This window comes from Musa acuminata, chromosome BXJ1-2, assembly GCF_036884655.1.
Source record: "Musa acuminata AAA Group cultivar baxijiao chromosome BXJ1-2, Cavendish_Baxijiao_AAA, whole genome shotgun sequence".
NCBI lineage: Eukaryota > Viridiplantae > Streptophyta > Magnoliopsida > Zingiberales > Musaceae > Musa > Musa acuminata.
Window position 1 is genome coordinate 27,823,527 of NC_088328.1, and position 23,967 is coordinate 27,847,493.

A 23,967-nucleotide genomic window follows, 5' to 3' on the forward strand; every position below is an offset into this window, starting at 1 on the left:
GAAGCAAGAGGTCCTATCCAATGTGGACGGGCCGACATTTCCAAGGACTGCACATCTTTACCCTCCACAAACGGATGGATGGGATCCGATGGTGAACAGCACGAGGGTGGAGATGCCAAAACAAAACGTAGTTTGGAGTTGGAGTTAGAGAAGATCTGACGCCGGCCTGACTGGTATTGGTATTCCACCACCATAGTATTAGCCGAGGAGGAGCGACTGTCTCGACGCAATCGAGAAGCGAAGGCAGAGCATGGCGAAGGTGGGCGGCGGAATGCGGTTAGCGGTGACGGAGATCGAGCGCCTCCTTAATTACACCTTCCGTGATCCCTCTCTACTGGAGGAGGCCCTCACCCACTCCTCCTATGCTGGCCACCGCTCGTATGAGCGCCTTGAGTTCGTCGGCGATGCCGTCCTTGGCCTTGCCATCACCAGCTTCTTCTACCTCTCCGATCCCACACTGGAACCCGGATTCCTGACCGAGCTCCGCATAGCCAATGCCTCCACCGAGAAGCTCGCCCGAGTCGCCGTCCGCCACCGTCTCTACCGATTCCTCCGCCGCATCTGCCGCGACCTCGATCAGTTGGTACTCGCGTTGCCTTAACCCACAAAAACCTCCCTTTTTATTCCGATTCGACTGGATCACCATCTGTTACGCTTCAGGTGAGCAAATTCACGGATTTGGCGATGATGGAGCCCGAGGAAGACATCGTTCAAATGACGTACGGCGGTACCACCCTCGAAGCCCCCAAAGTGCTAGCCGATATCGTCGAGTCTATCGCGGCCGCAGTCTACTTCGACTGCGATTCCGATCTGCAGTTGTTCTGGACGGTGAATTGCCTCTCCTTTCTTATTGCTACTGTTGCTTCTGGGGATAACGTGAGGTCGTGGGCAGGTTTTCAGGGGCATCTTGGAGCCGATCATCACTCCGGAGATGATGAAGGAGCACCCCGTGATGGCCCTCTATAAGCTTTGTCAGAAGCACCGCAAAATAGTCGATATTTCGAGTTCTTTTGATGGTTCTTCGAACACTGTCAAGGTCGTCGTGGACGGAGAAGTCATGGGCATTGGCTTCTCCAAACAGAAGAATCTCGCAAGGCTTCACGCGGCGAGAGATGCGCTGCAAAGGCTGTCTGCCTTGCAGGCAGCTGATAGGGAGGAAGGTGACGCGGGGGCCGAGGCGGAAGTTGGAGCAAAGCAGAAACTAAACGAGCTATGCAACAAGAAACATTGGATGAATCCCACGTACAGGTAGGTTTACCTTCGATTCTATGAGCCTCTTTCATTACGTCGCAACTGATGTACAAGTAAAGAGTTTACTCCCAATTACTGCATCGATGGAACTTGCAGGATTGAACAAGAACAAGGGCCTGATCATTGTAAAACGTTCATCTGCTCTGTTCAAGTCAAAACCGAAGACAAAATCTTTGTCATCTCTGGGGACTCAAAGCCAAAAGTGAGAGTTGCAGAAAATTCAGCAGCATTCAAGATGCTAACAGAAGTACTGGGGGATGCAATTATCCCATCCTGCACCTGATTTGTGCTTGATAAAACGCTCTCTTTTACTGGCAGCTGGTGAAGTGCAGACTTGCAGTCAGGTCGAACGCATCCCTTCCAAGCCCCCCTGATCCAGTGGCATTGGAGTTGTTCTACTGTTCTTCTTCTATGTAGATTTTATGATGCTTAGCCCCTCACTGTTGCAGAGGTTTTAGTGTTTTAAATTGCGTAGCTCGTTCATGTACTATCTAACAGCGTGTAAGCATTTGAATCACTTCATTAGGTAAAACAACAAGAGGGCATTTTATCAAACAGTTGGTTGTAATGGCATGATATATACAAGCGGAACAATTTGCCACATCTGATGCTAAAGATTCTTCAGGAACTCCCAGTTTTAGCTGTCCCTATGACCCTGTTTTGCTTCATCACAGCCTTCATGCTATTTCTTAGCCCATGCAGTTCTCCGATGTAGAGGTGGAGACGGTCGATTATTAGAGCGAGGAAAAGGGAGTAACCTGCATCATGAATCGAGTAGTAATAAGATTGTACCGCAGAACAAGAAACATCGAGATTGAAGAAGATAGGTAGCAAGAATGGATACTCATACCCAGGAGGGAGGCTTCGAGGAGGTGGCGGCTCATGAGAATCTGGTCGGTGGGCGTGGGGGCCCCGAGCTCGGCGAAGCGGAGTCGGATCTCAGCCATGCTGTAGATGCTAGAGGCGAGGACGAGCACGGCGGTGGCGGCCAGCGTCTTCACCATGACGGTGCTACGGCCGCGCTTGAGGCGGTCTAGGCCGAGGATGAGGAGCTTGCGGAGCGGAGTGTTGAAGAGGAGCCCCGCCGTCGCCGCCGCCTCCGCCACCAGCACCGTGAACAGCAGCTGGATCATCTTCTTCCCCCCTAGTCCAATCCCAGCGCGAGGAAGAAGGCGCAGCTTCGAAGTCTCAATGGCAGGATCGAATCCATGCATAGATATAGTATGGTAGGATGCCAAAACCGAGAGGGAAGTAATAGATATGTTAAGGTAGGATGCCAAAACCGAGAGCGAAGTCGGAACGTCTCTTTTCCTCTTCATTACGCGTTCTACACCCAAACTCCCCTCTACAACCATTCGTCGTGACGGACCTCCAATTACCCGACGGGTACATGGACGAGTACGTAAAAACGAGTGAAATAAAAATGTTCTTCGCTGTGTCGGTTGGTTACCCGTTTCGCGCGTTTCCCCAGCAGGGCTCATGTCGGCGTCGACGTGGATTGCGCGCCACGTTGCCCTGTCGTAACCGAGTCGTGTCCGATTCGGTGGTCCTTAAATGGCGTCGTGTCGTCGGCAGCACGTGCTGCAAGTGCGGATCGAGGCTTTTCGTCCCTCCACCGTTGAACGCGACCTAAGCGTACACTGCGTCCGACAGGATGTGTCTTGTCATCGCAGCATTGACCTCGTTCTCTATTGTTTCTTGCGCTTGCGGGTAGGATGTGTCTCCCCTCGGCTTATCTTCCCTCTCCCAGCGGGCGATAGATGGCGTCGGTCCTCCTGGTATGTTTCCAGATCGACTCCAAGTCCCATCATATTTTGAAGCTCAGCTCTTAATTGGAATTTTGTATTGATTATAAAGTGCTCGCAAGGTGTTTGACAAAATGCGCATGCAAACGGAAATCCTTTGTATATATATTCTTTCCTCTGACCTTTCAACCGCACATCCCATCTCTCGCCACCAGCCACTGTCCCCGGCCAATACTGTCCCTCGTCTCGAATCTCTCTGCCATGGACGGCGGGAAAGCAATTAAGACCCACATCATGGGTCACTCCTTCTGTCCATTCCCCTTCTAACAACTCGCACTTATAATCTATTAGATGAGGAATCCATTACCAGAGTGCTGCCATGCCGTCGGGTGCGAAGAAGCGGAAAGCTGCCCGGCGAAAGAAGGTGGAGGAAACGGAGCAGGGCCTTGGCCACCCACCGGACTCCCCCACCAACGCTTCTCCAGGTTTTCCCCTTTCCTTTACAGCGCATCCTTTGCTAAAAGCAGCAGAGAACTCCCACTTTATTATGCTTCCCCCCTCTTCTTTTCTGTGCGATCCAGACAACAACCACGACGGTAAGGAAAAGACGAGCAGCAGCAGTAGTAGCAGCAGCAGCAGCGACGAGGAGGTGGAGCAGGAAGAGCGGAGGGAACCCGCGGCTGCCGTCGAGATGGAGGATAACGCTACAGGTAATGATGACGGTGAGAAATTGGAGGAGGTGGCAGTTCCCGTCTCCACGGAGGCTGGAGTTGTGAGCGTAGAGTTCCTCAAGGCTGAGAAATCTGAGGTCGCTGTGGAGGAATCGGCGGCGGCAGCAGCGACTGCTGTGACGGTCGTTCTGATCGATGCGCCAGTTCCTGTGGATGAAGAGGTCGTCGAAGCCGCCGAGGCCGCGACGGGGACTCTGGTGACTTGGCTGGAGATTGATTCTTTGACGCATGAGACTGACGCGAAACCAGCGGCCGCTCTGGAAGAAACTCCTGTTTCTGAATCGCCTCGTCCAAGTGGGGAGTTATGCCATAGCACCGAGAACATTGAGGTGAGTTGACTCTGTTCCGCTGTTTGTGCGCCATGATGATGCATTGGTACTGATGTGCTGATTGATCTCTTGAAATTAATCGAACGTATACACATAGCCCACTCCCGCGCCAGTGGCAGAGCTTCGAGCTTCATGGTGGAATTGCTGTGGATTGTTTGATGTTCTTACGGCTTCCAAAGACAGTATCAGGTCAGAAAGAAGAAAAGAATGACTTCTTTGCTTCTCTGTGCTTAAGGAAGGTCTTTTTCCACATCCATATTCTGAAATATCTACTTCTTTCCCTTGAATTCTTTGTGGCTACTCATCTTTTAATGTTAAATGTCTTCCACTGTTTATAAGTTACTTTCTGAAATTTTCTCTTCCTTTCCTTTTTAATGTGAAATTTTTTTGAGGAGAACTAAAGCATAGGCAGAATATCAGGAGAGAAATCAGAGACTAGGATTGTGAAGTATAATATAAAAAGATCAGCAAAGAGAAAATTAGATATCAGTAGTTCACTTAGGTTTTGGTCAAATGAAATTTATCAGGTCCTGCCTACATCCTATATCCACCATTTTGGGGATGATACATTCTCAGCTAATTAGAGCTCCAGGACCTCCTTTTGGTTAAGATATGTATTTAGAAACATTCTTAATGAATTGCTGGAGGAACATATGTTCTGTACACTTTGCTCAGTGAAGTTCTATTTTGCAAAGCATTTTTAAAAATAAGTCTTTTATCACTAGACATGAGGGAAGTGGATATATTAAGTGACTCCAGTGATGGTATCTTAATAATCAAAAGAGCCAGTTAATCTCATCATGTCCCATAATGGCTTCTTGGAGATTAAAATCTCAGCTGCTGAGTACTTGTTTCCTTTTATTTTAGCACTGCATGTAAAACTTTCCCTACAGACTTAATGCTGGATTTTTCTAATCTTGATGAGGTAATGGCTAGCTTGTATCTAAGATTGTCAACAACGAGGGTACTGAGTTCTTTCTTAGCCGTCAATGGTCCGAATGCACATATTTCTACATGTGAGGTAATTGGCACAGAGTGAACCATGTGTGGAATTTAGCACTCTATTATGGTCTTTCTAATCAAGCCTTTTTTCCTTTCCCGGTACCAGAAATTATACTAGACACCACTAACAACTTCCCGTGCCAGTCCATCTGACAATCTGTACAATTCTAATATTGAGCCATTAAATCCCCTTTTTCTTTTTTAATAATCGCAAGACCAAGTCGATTATATTTTTGATGGGCTTGTTTTTTGTTAACTAATAATTCCTATTGGCCTTTGTAGACTATGAGGAAGTCAGCAACTCTGTTATCTCTAAAACCCTTTGAAGCTTTATACCCCAAAGAAACCTACCTTCTGGCCTTTCCTGCATCACTTGTGTAAGGCCTTTTAGATAGGGTAAACAATTTACTTAGGAATAATACCAAACATATGTGGCTCTATATAAGTTTGTCCTCTGCTTCTGCTCTTTGTGTTTGGTAGTCATATCTGATCCTATGAGCTTGTTTGCCTCATTCAATTGTTGCACAAATCACTATATTCCTAAAACCTTTTTACTCAGATTTGATGCTGCAAACTTGGTGGCCACATTCAACTGTCATACATAATGGAGAAATTATTAAATAATGTACTTTTTTTTTATATGTTAGATTTAGGTAGGGATGATACAAGTTATAACTTGATCCAATGTAAAAATATTTGTGATCAGCTCTTTTTGGTTGGCTTGCCAATGATATAATTAGAATTTTCTTTTATTGTAGATTTACAAAAAGAGAAAACCAAGTTGTGTGGCTCTCACTTTATCCAATGGACTGATCACAATATTAAAAATTTCATGATTTACTTTAAAGAGGTTTGGCAATAAAAGCTCTATGTCAATATCGGGAAATGCATAATTATTACTGAAAATCTTCATGTCTGTATATTTAGTAGCAAATTCATATTCTTCTACGGACTAGTTTAGTCACCTCACTTGTTTTTCTTTATGTGCAAATGAAACAGAGCATGAGGCATCAAGCAGCAGTCAATTAATAGCTTCATTATCATGAGACTGTGGAAGAAACTACACATCCGTAACCGAGTGATCGTGTGTAACATCATTTTCCTTATTTCTTAATAAAAACTGTAGTGACTGCCTGTGTTTTCATTATGTGGATATGAGTGAAAGTGATATGATATTCTTTCTTGTTCACAATGTTGTGCCTCCTTCCACAAGACACTCATCATATGAGTGCTCTTTGTAAGATTGTGATTCTTGTTTTCATATGTTTAGTTGTGTACAATGCTCATGAAGCATGTTCTATTATCAGCTTCTTCAATGGAGTGTACCAGACTAATATCTCATTTTGTTAAGAAGCAAATTGTTAGACTAAAGCAGCACCTTTGTTATGCTGTCATGGTAAGTGTGAAGACAGACACCATATGCAATCTTTTTCCCCGTGTAAGTTGGCAAGGGAACCACCTAATGTTGATCGTTAAGACTTCACTTAATCATGCATGTAATCTAGGAGCATATGGGACAACTCACTAAACTAATTTGGATTAGAACTGAACTGCTTGATGGATCTTTGCACTGGTGATTCTCCATCACTCTGCAGACAGTTTTGCTTATGTGAGAGAGACTGATGGCACAGTTGCTATTCCCTCAGACAGGCCACATGCCTTTGAACAACATCAAGGTTGAAGCTGTCACACAACTTGATGACATTTTGTGAGATGTTGAATCTTATATTTTCTTCTGAGCAATGATTCTGGGCACTTTTATCAGTTGTTATTAACCCTCAAAATCTGTGGTGATATCATCCACATCAACTATGTTGGTTCATCATCTCTGACCCTTTCTCTGTGTTCTAATCTATCATTCTTAGTCATGCTGTGCCAAAATCCTACTTGATACATATTTACATACCATCACTTTTGGATATATATATGTATATATATATATATATATATATATATATATATATATATATATATATATATATATATATATATAAAGTCTATTCAGGTATTTATCCGCTTTCGATATGCATGTCATCATGCTGCCATCACAAACGACACTGAAATATTTTATCCATCGAATTATTTATTCATTAGTAAGCGATTGCAGTAGAGTGGCTTTCTTCCTACCCTCTCCTTTATTGTATCACCTACCACTTGATGACAGATCACATGCAAGACAAGATGTGTGGGAACGATATCGGTCACCGCCGATCCCCAACTGAAAGCGAAGTCGTCGTGATCTGCGATTCCTCCCATGCCAATCTCTTCTCCTCTCCCCAAGAAATCATTTCCTACACGTGCCCTCGTCAACGCGAATCTTCCTGCAGACGACGCCTCCTGGAGTTGTCCGCCATCACACATATCTTACTCCCATCTTCTATTATTCTACTTGGAACTCGGTAATTGGTGCCGTGTGAACTATATAGATATGTGTATATACGTATAAGATGTGTGTATATACGTAGGTACGGGACCCAGTACAAACACCTGGCGTACACAAGATGCGCCCCTCGTCCCCTGCCGCGCACGTCAGTCACCATTTACTATTGCGATGAGCCGATATGTAGCCCAATGCATCATGTGAATGAATGGTTGAGACCGAGTTCTCCACAGAAATCAGTCAGAATGAACTCGGGCTTTGTCGTCTTGCCTACCCTGCCCAGAGATCCCGCATGCTTCACGTGCATGGTCGCAATCCTTGACCTTCGAGCGCCTGCAACAACAGGAAGATGAAGAAGAGGAAGACGAGATGAACCTGAGGAGGAAACCAAGGTGCATGGGCGTAGAGAATACGGTGAAGAAGAGAAAGATGGTGACGGAAAACTTTGTTGGGACATGTCTTTCTGTGCCATATTGATGTAGTATTGATCAACCGCCAATAATTAAGTTGGTGATAAGATCTTGACATGGAAAGCACCTTTGTCTAGATTACAACTCCGAAGAAGACAAAGGAAGGAAAGGCGTATTGTATTGCATTGCATGATTTTTCTTCACAAAACCAAAGAATAATGCGGGGAAAAATAGATAAAAAGTTTGGATGTGATTATGATCGAAGAGGACTATTGGGTGGCCCGAAAATTGGAACGGGACGGGTTGTCGTCTTTGTTGTTGTTGCCATCGCTGCTGGTTTTATTGGCGCTGCTCTTGTTGTCGTCGTAGTTGCTTGCAGATTGGTGATTCCCGCTGATGATTGATGAGATGGCGGCGGCGAGAGCAGCAGTGAAGTTGGGGTCTGCTGTTATGGCCGCCGTGGCAGCGCTCACCGTGTCGGCAAGAGTGGACGGAAGCGCCGACTGGGCTTTTGGGTGCAGAAGGTGCGCGGCCTCCATCCCTACAGGCATCTGAAGCCCCGAGAAGTTTGATTGGTTGTGCAGCGCCTGCCCCATGATCTGCGACGGCGCAATGAAGCCAGCAGCAGCGGTGGCAGCGACACCAGGGAACGAGAGGGGGAACTGGGCAGGTGGCCGCTGCAACTGCAGCGCGTTGGTGTTGTGAGTGAGATCCAACGTCACGGTGGGGAAGGGAGCCGAGGCCGATATGGTCGCCATGCTCGACGAGTACGGCAGGATTGTTCGTGCGAGGAAGTTGGGGTTCATAAGCCCCTCGGGGCTCGACATCGACCCCGACAGCAGCATCGACACTGCGGCCGAGGTGGTCGACGCCATCGCCATGGCCGCCGGCGGGAGCGGGTGGTTGTGAGTGCCCTCGTAGGTCGTTATCAGGATCGAACGGTCCTCCGCGCACCTCTGCACCTGTTGGTGCCCAAAAACAACGGACAATTAGTCGAACACTTGAGAGACGTAATTGCACTCATACGAGAAAACACACTTCCAGTGTGCTGCATTACCTGTTTGCGGACAGGGCATGCGGTGGCCATGGTGCATCTGTAGTAAGCCCGGGGGCATGGGTTTCCTTTCGCCATCTTCTGTCCGTACTTCCTCCACTGGCATCCATCGGTGATCTAAGAAAGCAACCAAGACTCACTGTGAGCGTCCGGAAAACTATTCATGTGCATGCACTGGAATAGCAGCTGTAGGTTTGGGGTGGTCTCGATCACCATGGGTGCTTCAGACCGTGCTCGAACAGATACGCGAGCTTTCCTCATGATGGCTTCTTGTACTTGCTCCGTGCTCTTGGAAGGGGATAACTTGGGATCTTTGCTTGGGTTCCAGCCTTGGTCTGGGCTGTCTTCCCTGCTAGACTTTGCGCGATCAGGTCGAGCAATCTGCTTGTGTAACTGGCGGTCCTTCGATCCCACTTCGACATTGTCCGGCGGCGAAGAGGGCTGGTCTCGGCTTGCCGTCGACGAGTGAGATGGCTCGTCGGCTTCCGCAGCTGGACCGAGATCCATGAACTGCCTCGGCACAAGAACTCCTCCATGTTCGTGATTCGTGGCCTGACCTTTTTCATCTGCCGCCTGGAGGATTGATGTACGTATCATCCATGGATCAGTTCATGAATTAGACTGCTAGTTTTAGTCAGTAGTTGGTACGATCATATCAAACCTCATGAGCCTGTGGGTCTCTTTTGGGTTGGTGTTGCTGCTGCATCAACGCGATGAGATGCATCTGAAGAGCATTATAGCTGGCGGTCAATTGGTTCAGCGTCTCGTTCAGCTTCTGGTTCTCTTCCTTCGTGCGTGCTAGCTCGGCCTGCATGGCCGCCAGCTGAATCAAGCAGGCGCAGAATCCATTAAACGACCAGCAAATTAATCAGACGACGCAGTTCAGCAAAGATCTCGTTCTTCTCACCTCACTCTTGTTCTCCTTGGAGTCATCGGCGGGCGACATCCCGTCGTCTACCGTCGACTGGTCGCTGCCGGCGTTGGCAGTGAGAAGATTCAATCCAGTCTACAAGTTACCCAATATCCACGACCAGATCAAAGCAATCAATACTTGACAGATTAATTCGAATCATCAATCACAAACAGGGAGATCTCATGCATGGAAATAAGTATATGTGATGAATGAATTACTAACATTGATGGTGAGATCTTCCCTCGTCACCTTGAGATCAAGGTCAGGCTCCACTTTGCTGACGGCCTTCCACCGCTCATCCGAGAAGAAATCCATCTCGTTAACGACAGGACGATTCTCACCGCTGCGGTGGCGATATCGATCGGACTCCATGGGCTGCGGGCGCCTGGGATCGCCGCCGTGGTCCAAGGGAGGTGAGAGAAAGAGAGGAGGGGAGGTGTTCAAGGTGAGCCCTCGTCCGCGAGTAGTTCCGCCTTCGTCCATGTAACTGGAAGTTTGGCAGCTTGGTGTGATCAGGATTGGAGAAGAAGAAGAGAGGAGAGTGAAGTCTGAAGTCTTTTTAACAGGTGGAGGTGGTGGGCAATAAAGAGGTAGAGGAAGAGGGGAAGGGAGAAGCTTTGAGACTTGGTCGTGGGGATCGCGGTGACATAAGATGGTGCGTCAGGAGCGGACAGGTGGAGGGAGGGCGGGGGAGCGAGGCCACACTACACGGGCTAAGGAATTGAGACTAGAGCGAGAGAGAGAGAGAGAGAGAGACGTGAGGGAGAGGAAGAGGAAGAGGAAGAGGAAGAGACGAGTTTGGGTTGGGGAGTCAAAGGGGGTGATCTGACCGGTTATGTATAAAAGAAAATATCTTCGGGCTTACCGTCACCACCGCTGCCGATTGGGCCGCCGCATTACGTGCGGGAGAACTCGTCAACACCTTTGACGGGTCCCACCTTCTTCATCCTTCGCTCCCACCCCGTCCATGGGTGTGGCTCCCTCCAGTGACCAGACACGGGAAAAACCCCCTCACAGGCAAGACTACCTTCGGGTCCCGCTTGTTTACTCGGTCGACGTGGGCGGACCCCACTTCATCCGATTAAAGGATCCGTGTTCTCTGTGTCGGCAGAGGCAGGGGAGCAGTGGCTCTCTGCTGCGACGACACGTGGTCGATTCGGATCGAGCGACGATCAAAGCTGCGCGGCGCGTTTGCAGCACCGTGCTCGCAGTCCCGACCGATCCCGCGAGTTGGACCACGACAAACGTGAACACCATACTTGTTCGGGCGTGAAGTGAATCCATTGAAATGAAAGGTCTTCTCACAAATGTCTTCGATCCACGCTGTTAAATAGTTGACCGATTCAACAACAATAAAACCAGCAACAACGAGAACTAAAAGACGAGTATGTGCGTTTTTTGTTGTTTCTTATCCTCCACCATTTCCGTTGACTAAATCACCCTATGGAAGCTTTATCGCCATATGGTCTCTCTGGGAGCCGAAGCAATTTTGTTTGGACTTCTTTGAATTCTTTCAAGTCACTCTCATTTGCTTTGTTTATTTATTCTCTCTCTTGCTGTTTCGTGAACGTTTTGAAGGCCATCAAAGAGATAGTGATAACCACAGCACTATGTTCTGCGTGCAGCAGTACTCCCCAGCATCATCACAACTGGAATGCCCATGGTTTCTTACTGCCGATGTCGAAGCATCCAATGAAGTGAAGAGAGGAGGAGGAGGAGGAGGAAAAGAGAATTACATGCACAACACACAGCGGTAACACAATAATAGTCACTTCTTTCAAGGGACTCATGTCAGCTGAATTGTCGTTGTGATACCAAGGCATCGTTAATCACCGAGTCAACGTTCCATACAGAGAGCATAAACAACATGGTACGGTCAAGAAGCACGGCGAGTGAGAGAGGGAATTAATGGTGCAACTCCATTGGAGGAACTGGTCATCATGTGGTCTCGTCCTGACCTTGATCTTGGTTTCTCTAGGGCACCATTAAACTAATGATCTTTCCACACAAGAGGACATGGACTCGGTGTTATTGTGCTGTCCCGTTCAAAGTGCATCGAGGTTTTGTTTTCGGATCACATGAAAGTCGTGGTTTCCTTTCTGCAGAAAAACAAGAGAGGCTGGCGAAACCAAACATAGAAAATTCTACAATCTGTGAGAAGAATTTAAGGTTAAAGGTTGAATTAGCTGCTTCCCATTAGAAAATTCTTTCATGGTAAATCTCCCATGTTCACAGAGAGGATAACTTTTTGCACCATCAGCTCATGCATCCGATATATGCATGTGAAGATAAACAGTCTGTGATTAGTGCAAGTCCATTAGACAACTGCGGTGATAGCGAAAGATTATCCACCCTACGGAACCTATGTAGGTCTATATGCTCCCCACTCTAAGGTTTATGATTGATTGAGTGCAGTTGCAAGCTTCTTTGTTCTCTTGTCAAGGCCAGCGATCCCCCACCTAGAGATATTGCTTGGATCCATTAGGGTACCGACCTACACAAGGGTTCAAACCCACAACTTGGAAGAAGATGAACAGAGAAACCATCTGTCAGTAGGAATATGAATTTGTTTCCTGCCTGCGACCTCAACCTATGGGCTCATATTACTGCGCTGATATCTTGGACCAATCCGAGATACTAGAAAGACAACGGGAGTCAGTATTATATCATAAATATGCATCAAGTTTCCATGAGACGAGAACAAGGATGGAGATTTTTGGCATAGAATAAAGAGAAGATGGTGGAGTAGCACCTGCAATAAGCTTCAAAAGGGATGAAACAAAGGAGGGGAAGGCATTGACTGAGATGGGTTCGCATGCAGAGCCGACCATTAATTTGGTCCGTGGCGTAGAAAATGGCCACCCAACATCCACCCTCACCTCAGCTCATGAAACACCTTCTACCACCGCAAACCGCGGCTTGAATTAGCCTTATCGTTCCACCGTGTTTCATGTTCCTGTGACAGAAATCTTTTGGTTCTGCATGCAAAGCTTGAAATTTGCATGATTTAGACTGCATCAGAGAAGTTACGGAGAGAGAGACAGAGAGAGAGTCCGCAACGCAAGCCAAAGACTTCATAATCTGTTGGCAAGCTGTCCCTACCAGCTGCAGTCAGCACTTGCAAATTGGTAAGCTTTATGATCTCATTTCATTATCCTTCAACGTAGCAGGTAAGACGAGGGAGTCGACGGTGAGTATGGCTTACTGGGGTTCTTTTGGTCCACCCGCTTCCATCTATTGGCTGCGAAGTGGGAAGATGATGACCTGTCTTCCTCCCTACCGTATTCTCCTCTTTTGTCGAAGTCTCTTCCTGCAAGCAAAGCGCCAATGAGTTAATAGTCGACATGCTCATCAGAACCGAGGCGGGCATGCGGCAGCGATTCTCCCGCGCCCACCAAACCTTTTTCTTAACGCTTCTCCTCCATTCTGTTCAAACCTGTCTTCTCTCGTCTTCCGAGTTCTCTATTACTCTTCTTTGTCCTTTGATCCTCAGCTATATTCCCTTTCTTTCTACTGTTCCAGTTTTCCAAGTGAATTTGATGTGTCCTTATCGACTACGAGTTCTGTCCTCGTTTAGAAATATATTTATATTTTTAATATATGATATGAGTGAATGGATAGTTATGAAATATTTTAAGTATTTGATAAATAATAGATAAAAATTATATTTTAAATACATATATATATATATATATATTTACTTAACTATTATTTGATAAAATTATATTTCAAAAGTACATTTAAATATTTTATGATGAGTTTACCCTTCTAATATTTTAATATTTATTCAAAAGTAAATATATTATTTTTTTATTTAAATTAATAAGTATATATATAAATAAATAAATGAATGCATGAATCTTATAAAAAATTTCATATGGTCCAAATATATAATAAATAAAAAAATATAATTATATAAATAAACACTTTCTGGCTTTGGAATTTTTTCTGCCGTTGATTGTTCTCTGTAACAATAAGATAAGTTAACCTTTGGCCCGCCATTACTTGTTTGTCTTGCTTGCTTTAAGATGCGATAACGATGCCATAATCCATGACAATGAGGATGGCAACAAAGAAGATGAGGGAAGTCCGTCGTGTTCACTGAACCATAGACGAAAAAGAAGGGGTTGATAGAACGGGAACTCCGGCTTTCTTGGTAGACCTGAGGTAAGGCTTATCTCAGACCAACCAGTGGATTAGTTCACCAAGTGTGATCACACACACACTCTCTCTCTCTCTATATATATATATGGAGAGAGAGAGAGAGTGTGTGTGTGTGTGTGTGTAAGACACTTGGTGAACTAATCCACTTGTTGGTCTGAGATAAGCCTTACCTCAGGTCTACCATTCTCTATGGTTCAGTGAACATGACCGACTTCCCTCATCTTCTTTGTTGCCATCCTCGTGGTCATGGTAGTAAACCACCTTGTTCTTCTTCTTCTTCTTCTTCTTCTTCTTGTTTACAGTACAGTCAACTGGAGCCTGATGTTTCAAAAGAAGGCCGGCCGGTGGACCAACCCTGGAGGAATAGATGGTGGAAGAAGACAAACCGGTGGCTGATATCCGTCCCGGGCATTTGATCTCTCCATGTGTTGCTGCATGCTGTCAACAGAAGTGTATCCATCAGCTGCTGAAAGGTAGATGAGGGTGATGCAAGACAGTGGGTTAGTCAAGTACAGATTGGACTTTTGTCTCCTTGCTCAGAAGAAATCCATCAGTTTAAGCTGCTTGTACTGCGATGCGTTCAGAAATGACTTCTCTGTCGTATTTAATGGCTATGTCTCCACCCTAAACAAGCTGTGATTTCCAACTCTTGCTGTCCAATAGAGAATACATCTCATTCACAATCAAAGGGGAAACCCTTCTCGTTGGATGCCATCACCCCCTGTTTGTTTTGTGACATTGCCTGGTCTCTCAAGCAGACTGCTTGACCGAACTACTAAACATAAATGAGTATATCTGATTGCTATTCCACTATTGCTCTCTGGACACCAAAATCCAACATCACACTCAAATTGCAGCTAGTCAATAAATTTCTCAACCTGGAATAAAACATTGGAGAATTGAAGGGCTTCAAAAGTGGACAGTCTTTGTGCAGCATGCAGCAACACATAGAGAGATCAAATGCATACGTATTCATATAGATGAATTTTTCTCAATAAAATAGTAAAATTTTCTCGTACAATTAAAAGAATCTTATATGTTATCATACTCTCGTAAGATGGTGTTCCTGTCAAATATGTCAATCTTAAACCGATGCAATGAAAATAGTTTATGGATGAAAAACTTCGTGAGTGAATTTGCTAGTTGATCGATCGTAAATATATGAGAAACACCTAGTTGATATCGGACAACTTGATCTCGTATAAAGTGAAAATCGATGATAATATATTTTATGCGGGAGTGAAACACTAGATTGACGCATAGTTAGATAACTCCAACATTATACCGTGATAAAAGATATGTTTTTCTAAAGTTTATTGATATGTTCTTCTCATTTATAGTTGAAAAAATTTTATATGTTCTCCTCGTTGATATGTTCTCCTCAACAAAGTAAGGAGATTTTCTCGTATAGTTGAAAAACTTTATATGCTATCAGCCACCTATTTATCTTCTTCCACCAGCTACTCCTCCGAGGTTGGTCCACCGGCCGGCCTTCTTTCAGCTTGTTATTGCAAACTTGAGTGCAAAGGAGATGCACACAAAACGGAAAGAAAGGGGAACAAGAAAAGAATATGAAACTATCTCCAGACTGAATGAATCAGAGACTATATACGACTGTTTAAAGAAGGATATCATTAACAGAGGCAGCAGACAGGTAATCTACACTGCAAGCAAAATGGCATATGCAGTAGTAATCTACACTGATAAGACAACCTGATTAGGACCCGAATTATTTTTCATTTCCTTGAGAATAAAGAAAGTTATATATAAGCCATTTAAGTTACAAATAAACAGATAGCAATAATAATAATGCTCCAATTCACCGAGATATAACATGCATAGCAATCAACTGCTAATTCCATATCCAATATTTTTGAACTATGACACTTCCATTGCCACCAAGAACCTTTATTCTTTGAGGTCTCTGCACCACAAGCATTGTTCATTATATCTGAGTAATTGCAGTAGAAAAATTCAAGAACAAATTATTTTCAAGCAACTTAAACTTGAAAATAGGATCAGTCCATCCAAAATTTAAAGGTAACAATTGCAACTTTGGGCCAGGTTTAGGTTGGCCTCAGGGTAATGTTGTCTTCGGCCCGACCCGGAAACCGATAATAAATTGTAAGAAAAATTTGTATATTTTAATTAACAATAAGAAGTATATAGAATGAAATTTAATAAAAAAGAAATTGAAATTTTAATTTGGAATTGACTTTATTGATCTTAATAATGATTTCTTCAATGTGTGTGCATAATTTGGATAATGTTGATCTATATCAGGCCAAAAACCTATGATTGATTTTGATTAGTGTTGTCCAAACAAGAAATGCTGGTTTCTGAACAGTCTGTGCCAAATATTAAACTTGCTTTGATCATTCTCTTGAAACCTTTTTGCTTTGGGGGCTAAAGGCCAAACAACTGCAAGACAGATGCAAACACAATATGGGGGACAAGAAGCCATGCCTCTATTCACCTACTAAAAACTCTATAAAAACACTCGGTACTTTCTCTCACTGATCCACCAGTCACAGCCCTGAAAACACTCAAAAGAACAGAGAGAAGAACACAAAAATCATAATAGTCAGAACAATGTTTGAGATATTCTAATGTTTAGCATACTGTCGCGTGATTAAATTGGTGTTTAATAGATGGTTAAATGTCATATTTTATGGAGTCACACCACCTGTGAGGTTTGGACGAAGCTTCAGAACAAGGGGGAGATGTGGAAGACGCATCACCCACAGACGCAGTGGCAAACCAAAGCCTTGAAAGACGAGCACCTGTCTCCCTCGCTGCTTTGTACTTTACAGGTCAAGGCGATGTGTCTTTGGATGGGACACACAAACTCGATCACCATTTTCTCCGCCATTCATTGTATGAAGTGTTGGGCTGATGGCCCATATTCAGCCTACAGCTCACACCCCCTCTTAACCTAACCCTAATTAAGATTAGGGGGTGTGGTGGCTGCGTTTTAGAGGCAGATTAAAGCTATAAAAAGGCAGCAACGAGGCAGAAAGAAGACAAGGACAACGCAGAGAGACTGTTCACAATCATCTAGCAGTGTTCTCATCTCAGGTTAGATCAAATCTACAGTAGGCTCTTGCTGTGATTACTTGGGAGGTTTTAGATATTGTGGGCAGTAACGTGATCCTTGTATCCCACTTATTCTCTTGTGGTTGTTGCTTGGGTTTTGGGCAAGAGATTGATATTTGTATATTCATTATTCTCATAGTGATTATCTCTAGTTTGTCCTGTTTATATCCCCATCATGAAGTATACGAAGATTTTGATACCATCGAATTGAATCCAAACAATTTTGTCACCGATGACGCTAATTCAGCACAACTGATTGATTCGGACCATGGAACCCCACTGGGAACGACGATAGTTTGCGTTCTTATCGATGCCATGAGCCTAAGCTACATTTCTCTGTCCTTATTCTGAGGAGCAATTTAGAGATTGAGATTTAGACCCCACCAAAGATAAGAAAAATGACACCCTGCATATGGGTTCATGGCATCGGTCGCCTCTCTTTATCCTCGATTTATGCCCGACGGCCTGTCTTTATCGGTCCACCAACATAAGAACAACATGATGTCTAAGTCATAAATTCTCATACATTTTTCTCTTAAGAATTATAAGATTATTATATTTAAAGTCATCGTTAAATACTGAAAATGATTATAGTCTTTAATAATAATTGATTTTGTAAGCTTTACTTATGGCACGACATTTACTGAGCTGTCGTCGGTCCAATTGAACGATGACATGTCGGCTCGGTATTAATGAGAGGTTTGACGTGTTGATTAAGTGACGGATGATACATTGGCTTGGTAACAATGATGTGTCAGCTCGATAATAGTGATGTGTCGGACATTTCATAATCCGCATAGAATTATTGTTCCAAATTAATAGATATTGTAATAAATTATAATGAAGTAAACATAAAAATAAAAATAAATAAATAAATAGAATTATTGTTCCAAATTAGAGAACCAAACACCGCTTTATTTAAACAAATGCATCATCAGACCCCGTCTCGTATTCCTCCGTTTCCACTCATATCATGATCATGATCATGATCTCCACCGACACTAGTGCCCCGGCAAAGCGCAGGACGAAACCCTCGCCACCCGAGAACAAGTGGCTGACCGGCGCCCGGGAGCGAGCCTACCGCAGCCGCCTCCTCGAGGCCCTCCGCGCCGCCGGCGAGCGGCGAGCGTCCGGACCCCGTGCCGTCAAGGAGGCGGCGGACTCCGCCCTCGCCCTCACCGCCCGCGGTCAGTCCCGTTGGAGCCGCGCCGTCTTGCTCCGCCGTTGTAGCAGGTTCCTCGTCAGGGCCGGCGGCAGAATCCGCCGCCGCAAGCGGCCGCGGAGACGGCCGGTGGGACCGACTCCTGGAACGGGGCAGCCGGAGGAGGGGAAGAAGGTGAGGGACCGGCTGCGGGCTCTCGGCCGGCTGGTGCCCGGGTGCGAGAACCTGTCGACGGCTAGCCTGCTGGAAGAGGCGGCGGACTACGTGGCGGCGCTGGAGATGCAGGTGAAGGCCATGCGCACTCTCGCCGATGACCTCTCGGCGGCGGCCGCGTCGGGGGACGGCCGGATGGCTGAGGGATAGAACGGCGGCCTTTTGGCCCAATGTTAATTAATTCGCCCAATAAAAAAGTACATAAATCCTTAGAATGTTTGAGAATTGGTGCTATAAAATATATGAAATATTAGAGTTTTGTGTCATCTTATTTTATATGCATTCCTAATACATCAATTAGATATTTTGCTTGTTTTGCATTCATTCTTTTTAGATATATATATATATATATATATATATATATTTGACAATATGAAATTTAATAGAAAATCTTATTTACTAAATTTAAATTTAAAGGGGCAAATATGCTAATAAAAACTCCATAAACATAAAACCTTTTCTCAACCATCCTACCCAACTCCTACCGAACCGCTCCTTTCGTGCCTTCTACCAGACCCTTTCTCGCTGCTCTTTAGCTCTCTCTGCGAAATCCTAATCCCTAATCCCTCATCTGTCGTCGACATGGATCCCCAGTCCACCGCCGCCCGCCACGTTGCCGTCATCGCTGGCCATCTGAACTGCCCCTCTCCCTCCGCGGCAGCCCCACTCGCGCTCGCCGCGTGCCTCCATTATGACCCGCCCGAGCTCTCCGAGAAGCCGCCGGCCTTCGACCTCGCCGCGCTGCGCCGGGTTCTGGACGGCCACGACCTTGCGGCGCGGGACTGGCTGTTCCGGCTGATGGAGGAGAGCCCGCTCTTCTGCCCCCGCCGCCGCGGCGACAGGACGTTCGTTGCCCCGGACTACAACCAGACCAAGGAACAGCAGCGGGCGGTCACGATGCGGCGGATCGAATACCTGCTCCGCCGTGGTGTGTTCGAAGGGTGGGTCACAGGGAGCGGCCCGGAGGCGGAGTTGAGGAAGCTTGCCTTCTTCGAGTGCATCGCGATCTATGACCACTCCCTCTCTATCAAACTAGGGGTCACTTTCTTTCTCTGGTCAGTCTCTGCCTTTTCTCTCCTCTTTTCTGTCCGTCTAGGTAACCTGACTTTTTAGTATGTTGGAAATGTGTAATTTTGGTTGAATATTTGGATGTTATTTGATGCAAACACTAACTGGAAGCATTTAATCAATCAGGACCGGCGTAGAAATTATATGTAAAAAGTTAGCCAAATTTACCTTTTTGAAGTTCAGCAGTCAGAAAGAAAAAAGAAAAATAAAGTATAGAAGAGGGGTCAATATAGTATATTGTCTGTAGCGATAATTGCTTTGAAATCAAATTATCGGCTTTTTTTTATGACTCTTGGAGTATGATGAAACGGAAGCTCAGCTGAACAGAAACAAACTAAGATGTTGACTTTATCTGTTACATTTAATCTCATCATCACCATCATGCACTTAAAGCTGAACCCAAGGTTATCCTATTAGTGATGTAGGGTTGCAATTTTTGCTCCTCGTGCATCTGGTTGAATTCTAGAAGCCCGAGCTGCATCACAAACAACACTAAATACATCCAGAATCTTACATGACTTGTTTGTCTGACTTCATGATAGAGTTGACTATGGATTCAACATATTTCAGTGTTTCAATTCGACCTAGATGGCCTTCTAACATGTCTGCTTACACTGGATTTTCTTGTGTTAAAGATGATTGCAAGTCGTGTGCTTTTGATGCCTCTTTGATGAGAGTGTCCTCTTCAGCATCTGGATTCATCACCTTCCTAATGGAACAGGCATCCCATATCTGTCTTTTTTCTTGGTAACAACGCTAGTCTGGATCAACAGTTGTCATTTTTTCCTTTTTTCTCAAACAATAATATAGACCATCTCTTGTGCTATAACTAATAGCATCTCTTATTCTTTCTTTCAACAAATCTGAGTTATTTTCATAATTTTTAGATTTGTTTGTAAATTATGCATTAATTATTATCATTATTCGAAGAGGTCCAATTTTATTATTCATTAATTTGACCTGTCTCATTGTTAAAGACTATGTTGATAAAGGGATTGGTTGGATTCGAAATGGTGTAAGTATTTGTTATTGTTTATCTTTTTGGTTGATTAAAGAGGATATGAGTTATTAGATCAAAGAGGATAAGAGATAAATAAAAAGAGGCAAAACAAGCAAAGGATCATTTAGTTTTACTCAAAATAATGACTGCCTCTTTTCTTACCCGTGGAATGGACCTTTTCTTCTAATCTCACTGTAGTTTCTTCTGCAACTCAGGACTGTTGTCAAATGTTAAGTACGACTATAGTCCCTATTCTATTTATGTGGTAATTATGGTAGCTATTTTTGCTTGAAAACTTGATGAAGCTTTTGAGTAGCAAAGATATCCAGCTTTAGTGACGTCATCATAAGGTTATGTGATGGGTTACAGGGGAGGGGCAATTCGGTTTTTTGGCACAAAGCGTCATCATGACAAATGGTTGAAGGCTACTGAGGATTATCAAGTTAAGGGTTGTTTTGCAATGACTGAGTTGGGGCATGGAAGTAATGTATGTAGCCAAATCTAAGTTCAGTTAGTTTTTGAGACATTTCTTTTTATTCTTTTGTTACTATATCTTTTACACATGATAGCTCTTTTTTTATATTTCAAGGTTAGAGGAATCGAGACAATTGCTATTTATGACACAAACACAAGAGAGTTTGTGATAAACACTCCATGTGAATCAGCTCAGAAGTACTGGATTGGAGGAGCTGCTAATGTAAGGACAAATTTTATGTATCAGTTGTATTTGTTGATGTAGATGATGGCTATCTATATGCACAAGGAAACTAATATTATAGCTCCCTCTTGTGTTGACCTTGTAAACTATCATGTATCAGCATGCAACACACACAATAATCTTCTCTCAACTCCTTATAAATGGAACCAGTCAAGGGATCCATGCATTTGTAGCACAAATCCGAGATGCAGATGGAAATGTTTGCCCCAATGTTCGTATAGCTGACTGTGGTCACAAGATTGGCTTAAATGGTGTTGATAATGGTCGGATATGGTGAGGACACAGGTTTCTAATGCTAGAGTTTGTTATTCTGCTTGAGGGCTGTCATTTGATGCCATCTTTGTTACTTATGCAGGTTTGATAATCTCAAGGTCCCTCGGGAAAACTTGCTAAACTCAGTTGCTGATGTATTGCCCGATGGGCAATACGTGAGCTCAATAAAAGACAAAGATAAGGTTACACAAATTGCTAAGGCCATCATATTTATTTGTTTCAAGTTGTTTTAACTATTCATACACATTTTATGCAAAATTATCTTAAGATGTTTAATGATGATATTGATTATGGTTCTTGTTGATATGTGCTATTGGCTACCTATTAAATTCAAATTGATATTGCAGAGGTTTGCAGCTTTTATGGCTCCGCTGACTTTTGGGCGTGTGAATATTGCAGCTACTGCAGTTTATATATCAAAGGTACCTTGTACTTGCTTATTATGCATATCAACTCGTTGATAATTATATATTTGTCATGATATGTGGGCAAGATTGTTTAGTAGCTTATATTTTACTGGTTTTAGGTGGCTTTAGCAATTACTGTGAGATATGCTTTGACAAGGCGAGCTTTTTCCATATCTGCTAATGGGCCTGAGGTTCTGTTGCTGGACTATCCTAGCCATCAATGGCGTATCTTACCCTTAATTGCAAAGACGTAACTGCATCAATTAGCCTGATCATATATTTGAACTTCCATGTCAAATGGCCCTGATTTTCATATCAGCTGCTTTGGGTGAATAAAAAAATATTTTCGCCAATTTGTTTGTGTTTTTCCTCATTTGCAGTTGTGCTATGAGTTCTGCAGCTAATTATTTGAAAAGATTATATGTTAAGAGGACACCGGAAACAAACAAAAGTATTCACATATATTCCAGTTCTCTGAAAGCTACACTTACGTGGCATAACATGAGAGCACTTCAGGTACATGAACTTTAGCTGAAATGTTTCATTTTCATCAAGGATTTTCTTTATCAATTCATAAGGTTATTACTTCTTCTAGGAGTGTCGCAAAGCCTGTGGTGGGCAAGGCTTGAAAACAGAGAACCGAATTGGTATTCTAAATGGTGAGTATGATGTCCAATCTACCTTTGAGGGAGATAACAACGTATTGATGCAACAGGTACCATGCAATTGTTTATTTGACATTATCCTTTTTAAGATTAAAGCACATGGAAGTAATATTGGCACACGTTGAACCAGGTTAGCAAAGCACTCCTTGCAGAGTATTTAGCAGCAGAAAAGATGAAGAGTTCATTCGAGGGATTGGGGTTGGAACACATGAATGATCCTTGCCCAATTATCCCGGCTAATCTAACAAGTTGTACACTTAGAAGCATCAAGTTCCAGGTAGCAAGTTAGCTATGTGATCTGCTTCACCTTATTGACTTAAGATCAAGATGTAGTTATTTTATTCATTCAGCTTGACCTACTCTGCTTGAGGGAGAGAGATTTACTTGGGCGGTATGCTAGTGAAGTGTCTCAATATCAAGCCCAAGGAGAAAGCAAACAGAAGGCAATGCTTTTGGTATGTGTTCCTTATTACTTTAATTATTTTGTTCTTTTCATGATGTGCATTTTGTTAATGCTATTGAACTTCTTGCTGAGCATATCAGAGTCATCAGCTTGCTGACGAATTGGCAAGGGCGTTCACTGAACGCACAATATTGCAAATTTTTGCGGATGATGAGATGACTCAGTCTGATGGACCACTAAAGGTATAGTACTGAAGAACTTCTCAAAGCAGGAAATGTAAAGCAAAAATAACTAACTCCAGGGCTAAGTTCCTCACTAAAATTGTTGACCACTTCCAAATACCTAGTCAAGCCATTGCCAAACATGTAGATGGCTAGTATTATTGAGTTTCTCAAGTAAATTGATGCATCAATCCTGTAAATGTTAATATCCTCTGGCAGGAGCTACTGGGGCTGCTGAGGTCCATGTATGCCTTGATCTGTGTGGAAGAAGATGCTTCATTTCTTCGCTATGGGTACTTGTCACTTGAAAGTGCTGCTGCCGCAAGGAAAGAAGTCATGAAGCTGTGTGGTGATCTAAGGCCCCATGCACTTTCTGTGGTCAGTTCCTTTGGAATCCCTGATGCTTTCCTGAGCCCAATTGCTTTCGATTGGATTCAGGCCAACTCCTGGGCTTCCCTGAGCAATGAATAAATCACAAACTTTTCTTTCACGTTCTTTGGATTTGTTTCAGTTCAGACTTCATCTTGATAGACTCACGATAAGTGAAACATCTGTGGCATTTAATTGCAGCTTTTGCAGTCTACGGTTCTCCTCCCCTAATAAGCAAAAGCATATGTCGGACCAGGAATGTAGACACTCTGAAGTATCTATGCTATAATTGTATTGTGGATGATGCTGTTACCTCATATTTGCATGGTGGGTTCATGTCACGTGGAACAATTTATTCTGCAGCTAAAAGTCGTCCATTTATCTGTGTGTTGA

General features: G+C 44.0%; 6 protein-coding genes across 7 annotated transcripts; 4 read left to right on the plus strand and 2 right to left on the minus strand.

Moving 5' to 3' along the window:
* Positions 1-99: 99 nt before the first annotated feature.
* Positions 100-1,806, plus strand: LOC103975491 (ribonuclease 3-like protein 2). The gene is made up of 4 exons (XM_009390465.3): positions 100-583; positions 661-828; positions 893-1,248; positions 1,348-1,806. Exons 1-4 carry the CDS (start codon positions 251-253, stop codon positions 1,532-1,534), a joined length of 1,044 nt encoding a protein of 347 aa, XP_009388740.2. The 5' UTR covers positions 100-250; the 3' UTR covers positions 1,535-1,806.
* Positions 1,737-2,585, minus strand: LOC135607090 (uncharacterized). The gene is made up of 2 exons (XM_065098604.1): positions 2,102-2,585; positions 1,737-2,009 (listed from the first exon to the last, which is right to left on the minus strand). The coding sequence occupies exons 1-2, from the start codon at positions 2,568-2,570 to the stop codon at positions 1,873-1,875; spliced, it is 606 nt and encodes a 201-aa protein (XP_064954676.1). The 5' UTR covers positions 2,571-2,585; the 3' UTR covers positions 1,737-1,872.
* A 301-nt stretch (positions 2,586-2,886) lies between these two features.
* On the plus strand, positions 2,887-6,374 carry LOC103975488 (uncharacterized). Of its 2 annotated transcripts, XM_009390462.3 has the most exons (5): positions 2,887-3,029; positions 3,348-3,481; positions 3,578-4,056; positions 4,154-4,295; positions 6,058-6,374. In XM_009390462.3, the coding sequence occupies exons 2-4, from the start codon at positions 3,376-3,378 to the stop codon at positions 4,265-4,267; spliced, it is 699 nt and encodes a 232-aa protein (XP_009388737.2). In that variant the 5' UTR covers positions 2,887-3,029; positions 3,348-3,375; the 3' UTR covers positions 4,268-4,295; positions 6,058-6,374. The 2 variants fall into 2 exon arrangements, with proteins under 2 accessions (XP_009388737.2, XP_064954684.1); XM_065098612.1 differs by lacking the exon at positions 2,887-3,029 and having other exon boundaries at positions 3,136-3,481; positions 4,154-4,245.
* A 1,635-nt stretch (positions 6,375-8,009) lies between these two features.
* Positions 8,010-10,457, minus strand: LOC135607099 (probable WRKY transcription factor 31). The gene is made up of 6 exons (XM_065098621.1): positions 10,038-10,457; positions 9,810-9,908; positions 9,564-9,725; positions 9,116-9,475; positions 8,906-9,019; positions 8,010-8,810 (listed from the first exon to the last, which is right to left on the minus strand). The coding sequence occupies exons 1-6, from the start codon at positions 10,296-10,298 to the stop codon at positions 8,118-8,120; spliced, it is 1,689 nt and encodes a 562-aa protein (XP_064954693.1). The 5' UTR covers positions 10,299-10,457; the 3' UTR covers positions 8,010-8,117.
* Positions 10,458-18,001: 7,544 nt separating this feature from the next.
* LOC135607112 (transcription factor bHLH149-like) lies at positions 18,002-18,750 on the plus strand. The gene has a single exon (XM_065098646.1). It carries the CDS (start codon positions 18,049-18,051, stop codon positions 18,598-18,600), a length of 552 nt encoding a protein of 183 aa, XP_064954718.1. The 5' UTR covers positions 18,002-18,048; the 3' UTR covers positions 18,601-18,750.
* Positions 18,751-18,904: 154 nt separating this feature from the next.
* On the plus strand, positions 18,905-23,875 carry LOC135607101 (acyl-coenzyme A oxidase 3, peroxisomal-like). The gene is made up of 13 exons (XM_065098631.1): positions 18,905-19,505; positions 20,888-21,005; positions 21,108-21,215; positions 21,337-21,509; positions 21,592-21,691; positions 21,857-21,931; positions 22,036-22,166; positions 22,297-22,432; positions 22,512-22,631; positions 22,712-22,858; positions 22,932-23,036; positions 23,125-23,226; positions 23,425-23,875. The coding sequence occupies exons 1-13, from the start codon at positions 19,033-19,035 to the stop codon at positions 23,674-23,676; spliced, it is 2,040 nt and encodes a 679-aa protein (XP_064954703.1). The 5' UTR covers positions 18,905-19,032; the 3' UTR covers positions 23,677-23,875.
* Positions 23,876-23,967: the final 92 nt, after the last annotated feature.

Excerpts from the sequence above, each read along its gene's own strand:
- LOC135607090 (XM_065098604.1), bottom strand. The coding sequence starts at position 2,570 with ATGAAGAGGAAAAGAGACGTTCCGACTTCGCTCTCGGTTTTGGCATCC. Across the intron at positions 2,010-2,101 it reads CCTCGAAGCCTCCCTCCTGG|GTTACTCCCTTTTCCTCGCT; the intron begins GTATGAGTATCC and ends TTCATGATGCAG.
- LOC135607101 (XM_065098631.1), top strand. The coding sequence starts at position 19,033 with ATGGATCCCCAGTCCACCGCCGCCCGCCACGTTGCCGTCATCGCTGGC. Across the intron at positions 19,506-20,887 it reads GGGGTCACTTTCTTTCTCTG|GGGAGGGGCAATTCGGTTTT; the intron begins GTCAGTCTCTGC and ends GATGGGTTACAG. Across the intron at positions 21,006-21,107 it reads AGTTGGGGCATGGAAGTAAT|GTTAGAGGAATCGAGACAAT; the intron begins GTATGTAGCCAA and ends TTATATTTCAAG.
- LOC135607112 (XM_065098646.1), top strand. The coding sequence starts at position 18,049 with ATGATCATGATCATGATCTCCACCGACACTAGTGCCCCGGCAAAGCGC.
- LOC103975488 (XM_009390462.3), top strand. The coding sequence starts at position 3,376 with ATGCCGTCGGGTGCGAAGAAGCGGAAAGCTGCCCGGCGAAAGAAGGTG. Across the intron at positions 3,482-3,577 it reads CCCCACCAACGCTTCTCCAG|ACAACAACCACGACGGTAAG; the intron begins GTTTTCCCCTTT and ends TGTGCGATCCAG. Across the intron at positions 4,057-4,153 it reads ATAGCACCGAGAACATTGAG|CCCACTCCCGCGCCAGTGGC; the intron begins GTGAGTTGACTC and ends GTATACACATAG.
- LOC103975491 (XM_009390465.3), top strand. The coding sequence starts at position 251 with ATGGCGAAGGTGGGCGGCGGAATGCGGTTAGCGGTGACGGAGATCGAG. Across the intron at positions 584-660 it reads GCCGCGACCTCGATCAGTTG|GTGAGCAAATTCACGGATTT; the intron begins GTACTCGCGTTG and ends GTTACGCTTCAG. Across the intron at positions 829-892 it reads ATCTGCAGTTGTTCTGGACG|GTTTTCAGGGGCATCTTGGA; the intron begins GTGAATTGCCTC and ends GGTCGTGGGCAG.
- LOC135607099 (XM_065098621.1), bottom strand. The coding sequence starts at position 10,298 with ATGGACGAAGGCGGAACTACTCGCGGACGAGGGCTCACCTTGAACACC. Across the intron at positions 9,020-9,115 it reads CACGGTCTGAAGCACCCATG|ATCACCGATGGATGCCAGTG; the intron begins GTGATCGAGACC and ends TTGCTTTCTTAG. Across the intron at positions 8,811-8,905 it reads CATGCCCTGTCCGCAAACAG|GTGCAGAGGTGCGCGGAGGA; the intron begins GTAATGCAGCAC and ends GGGCACCAACAG.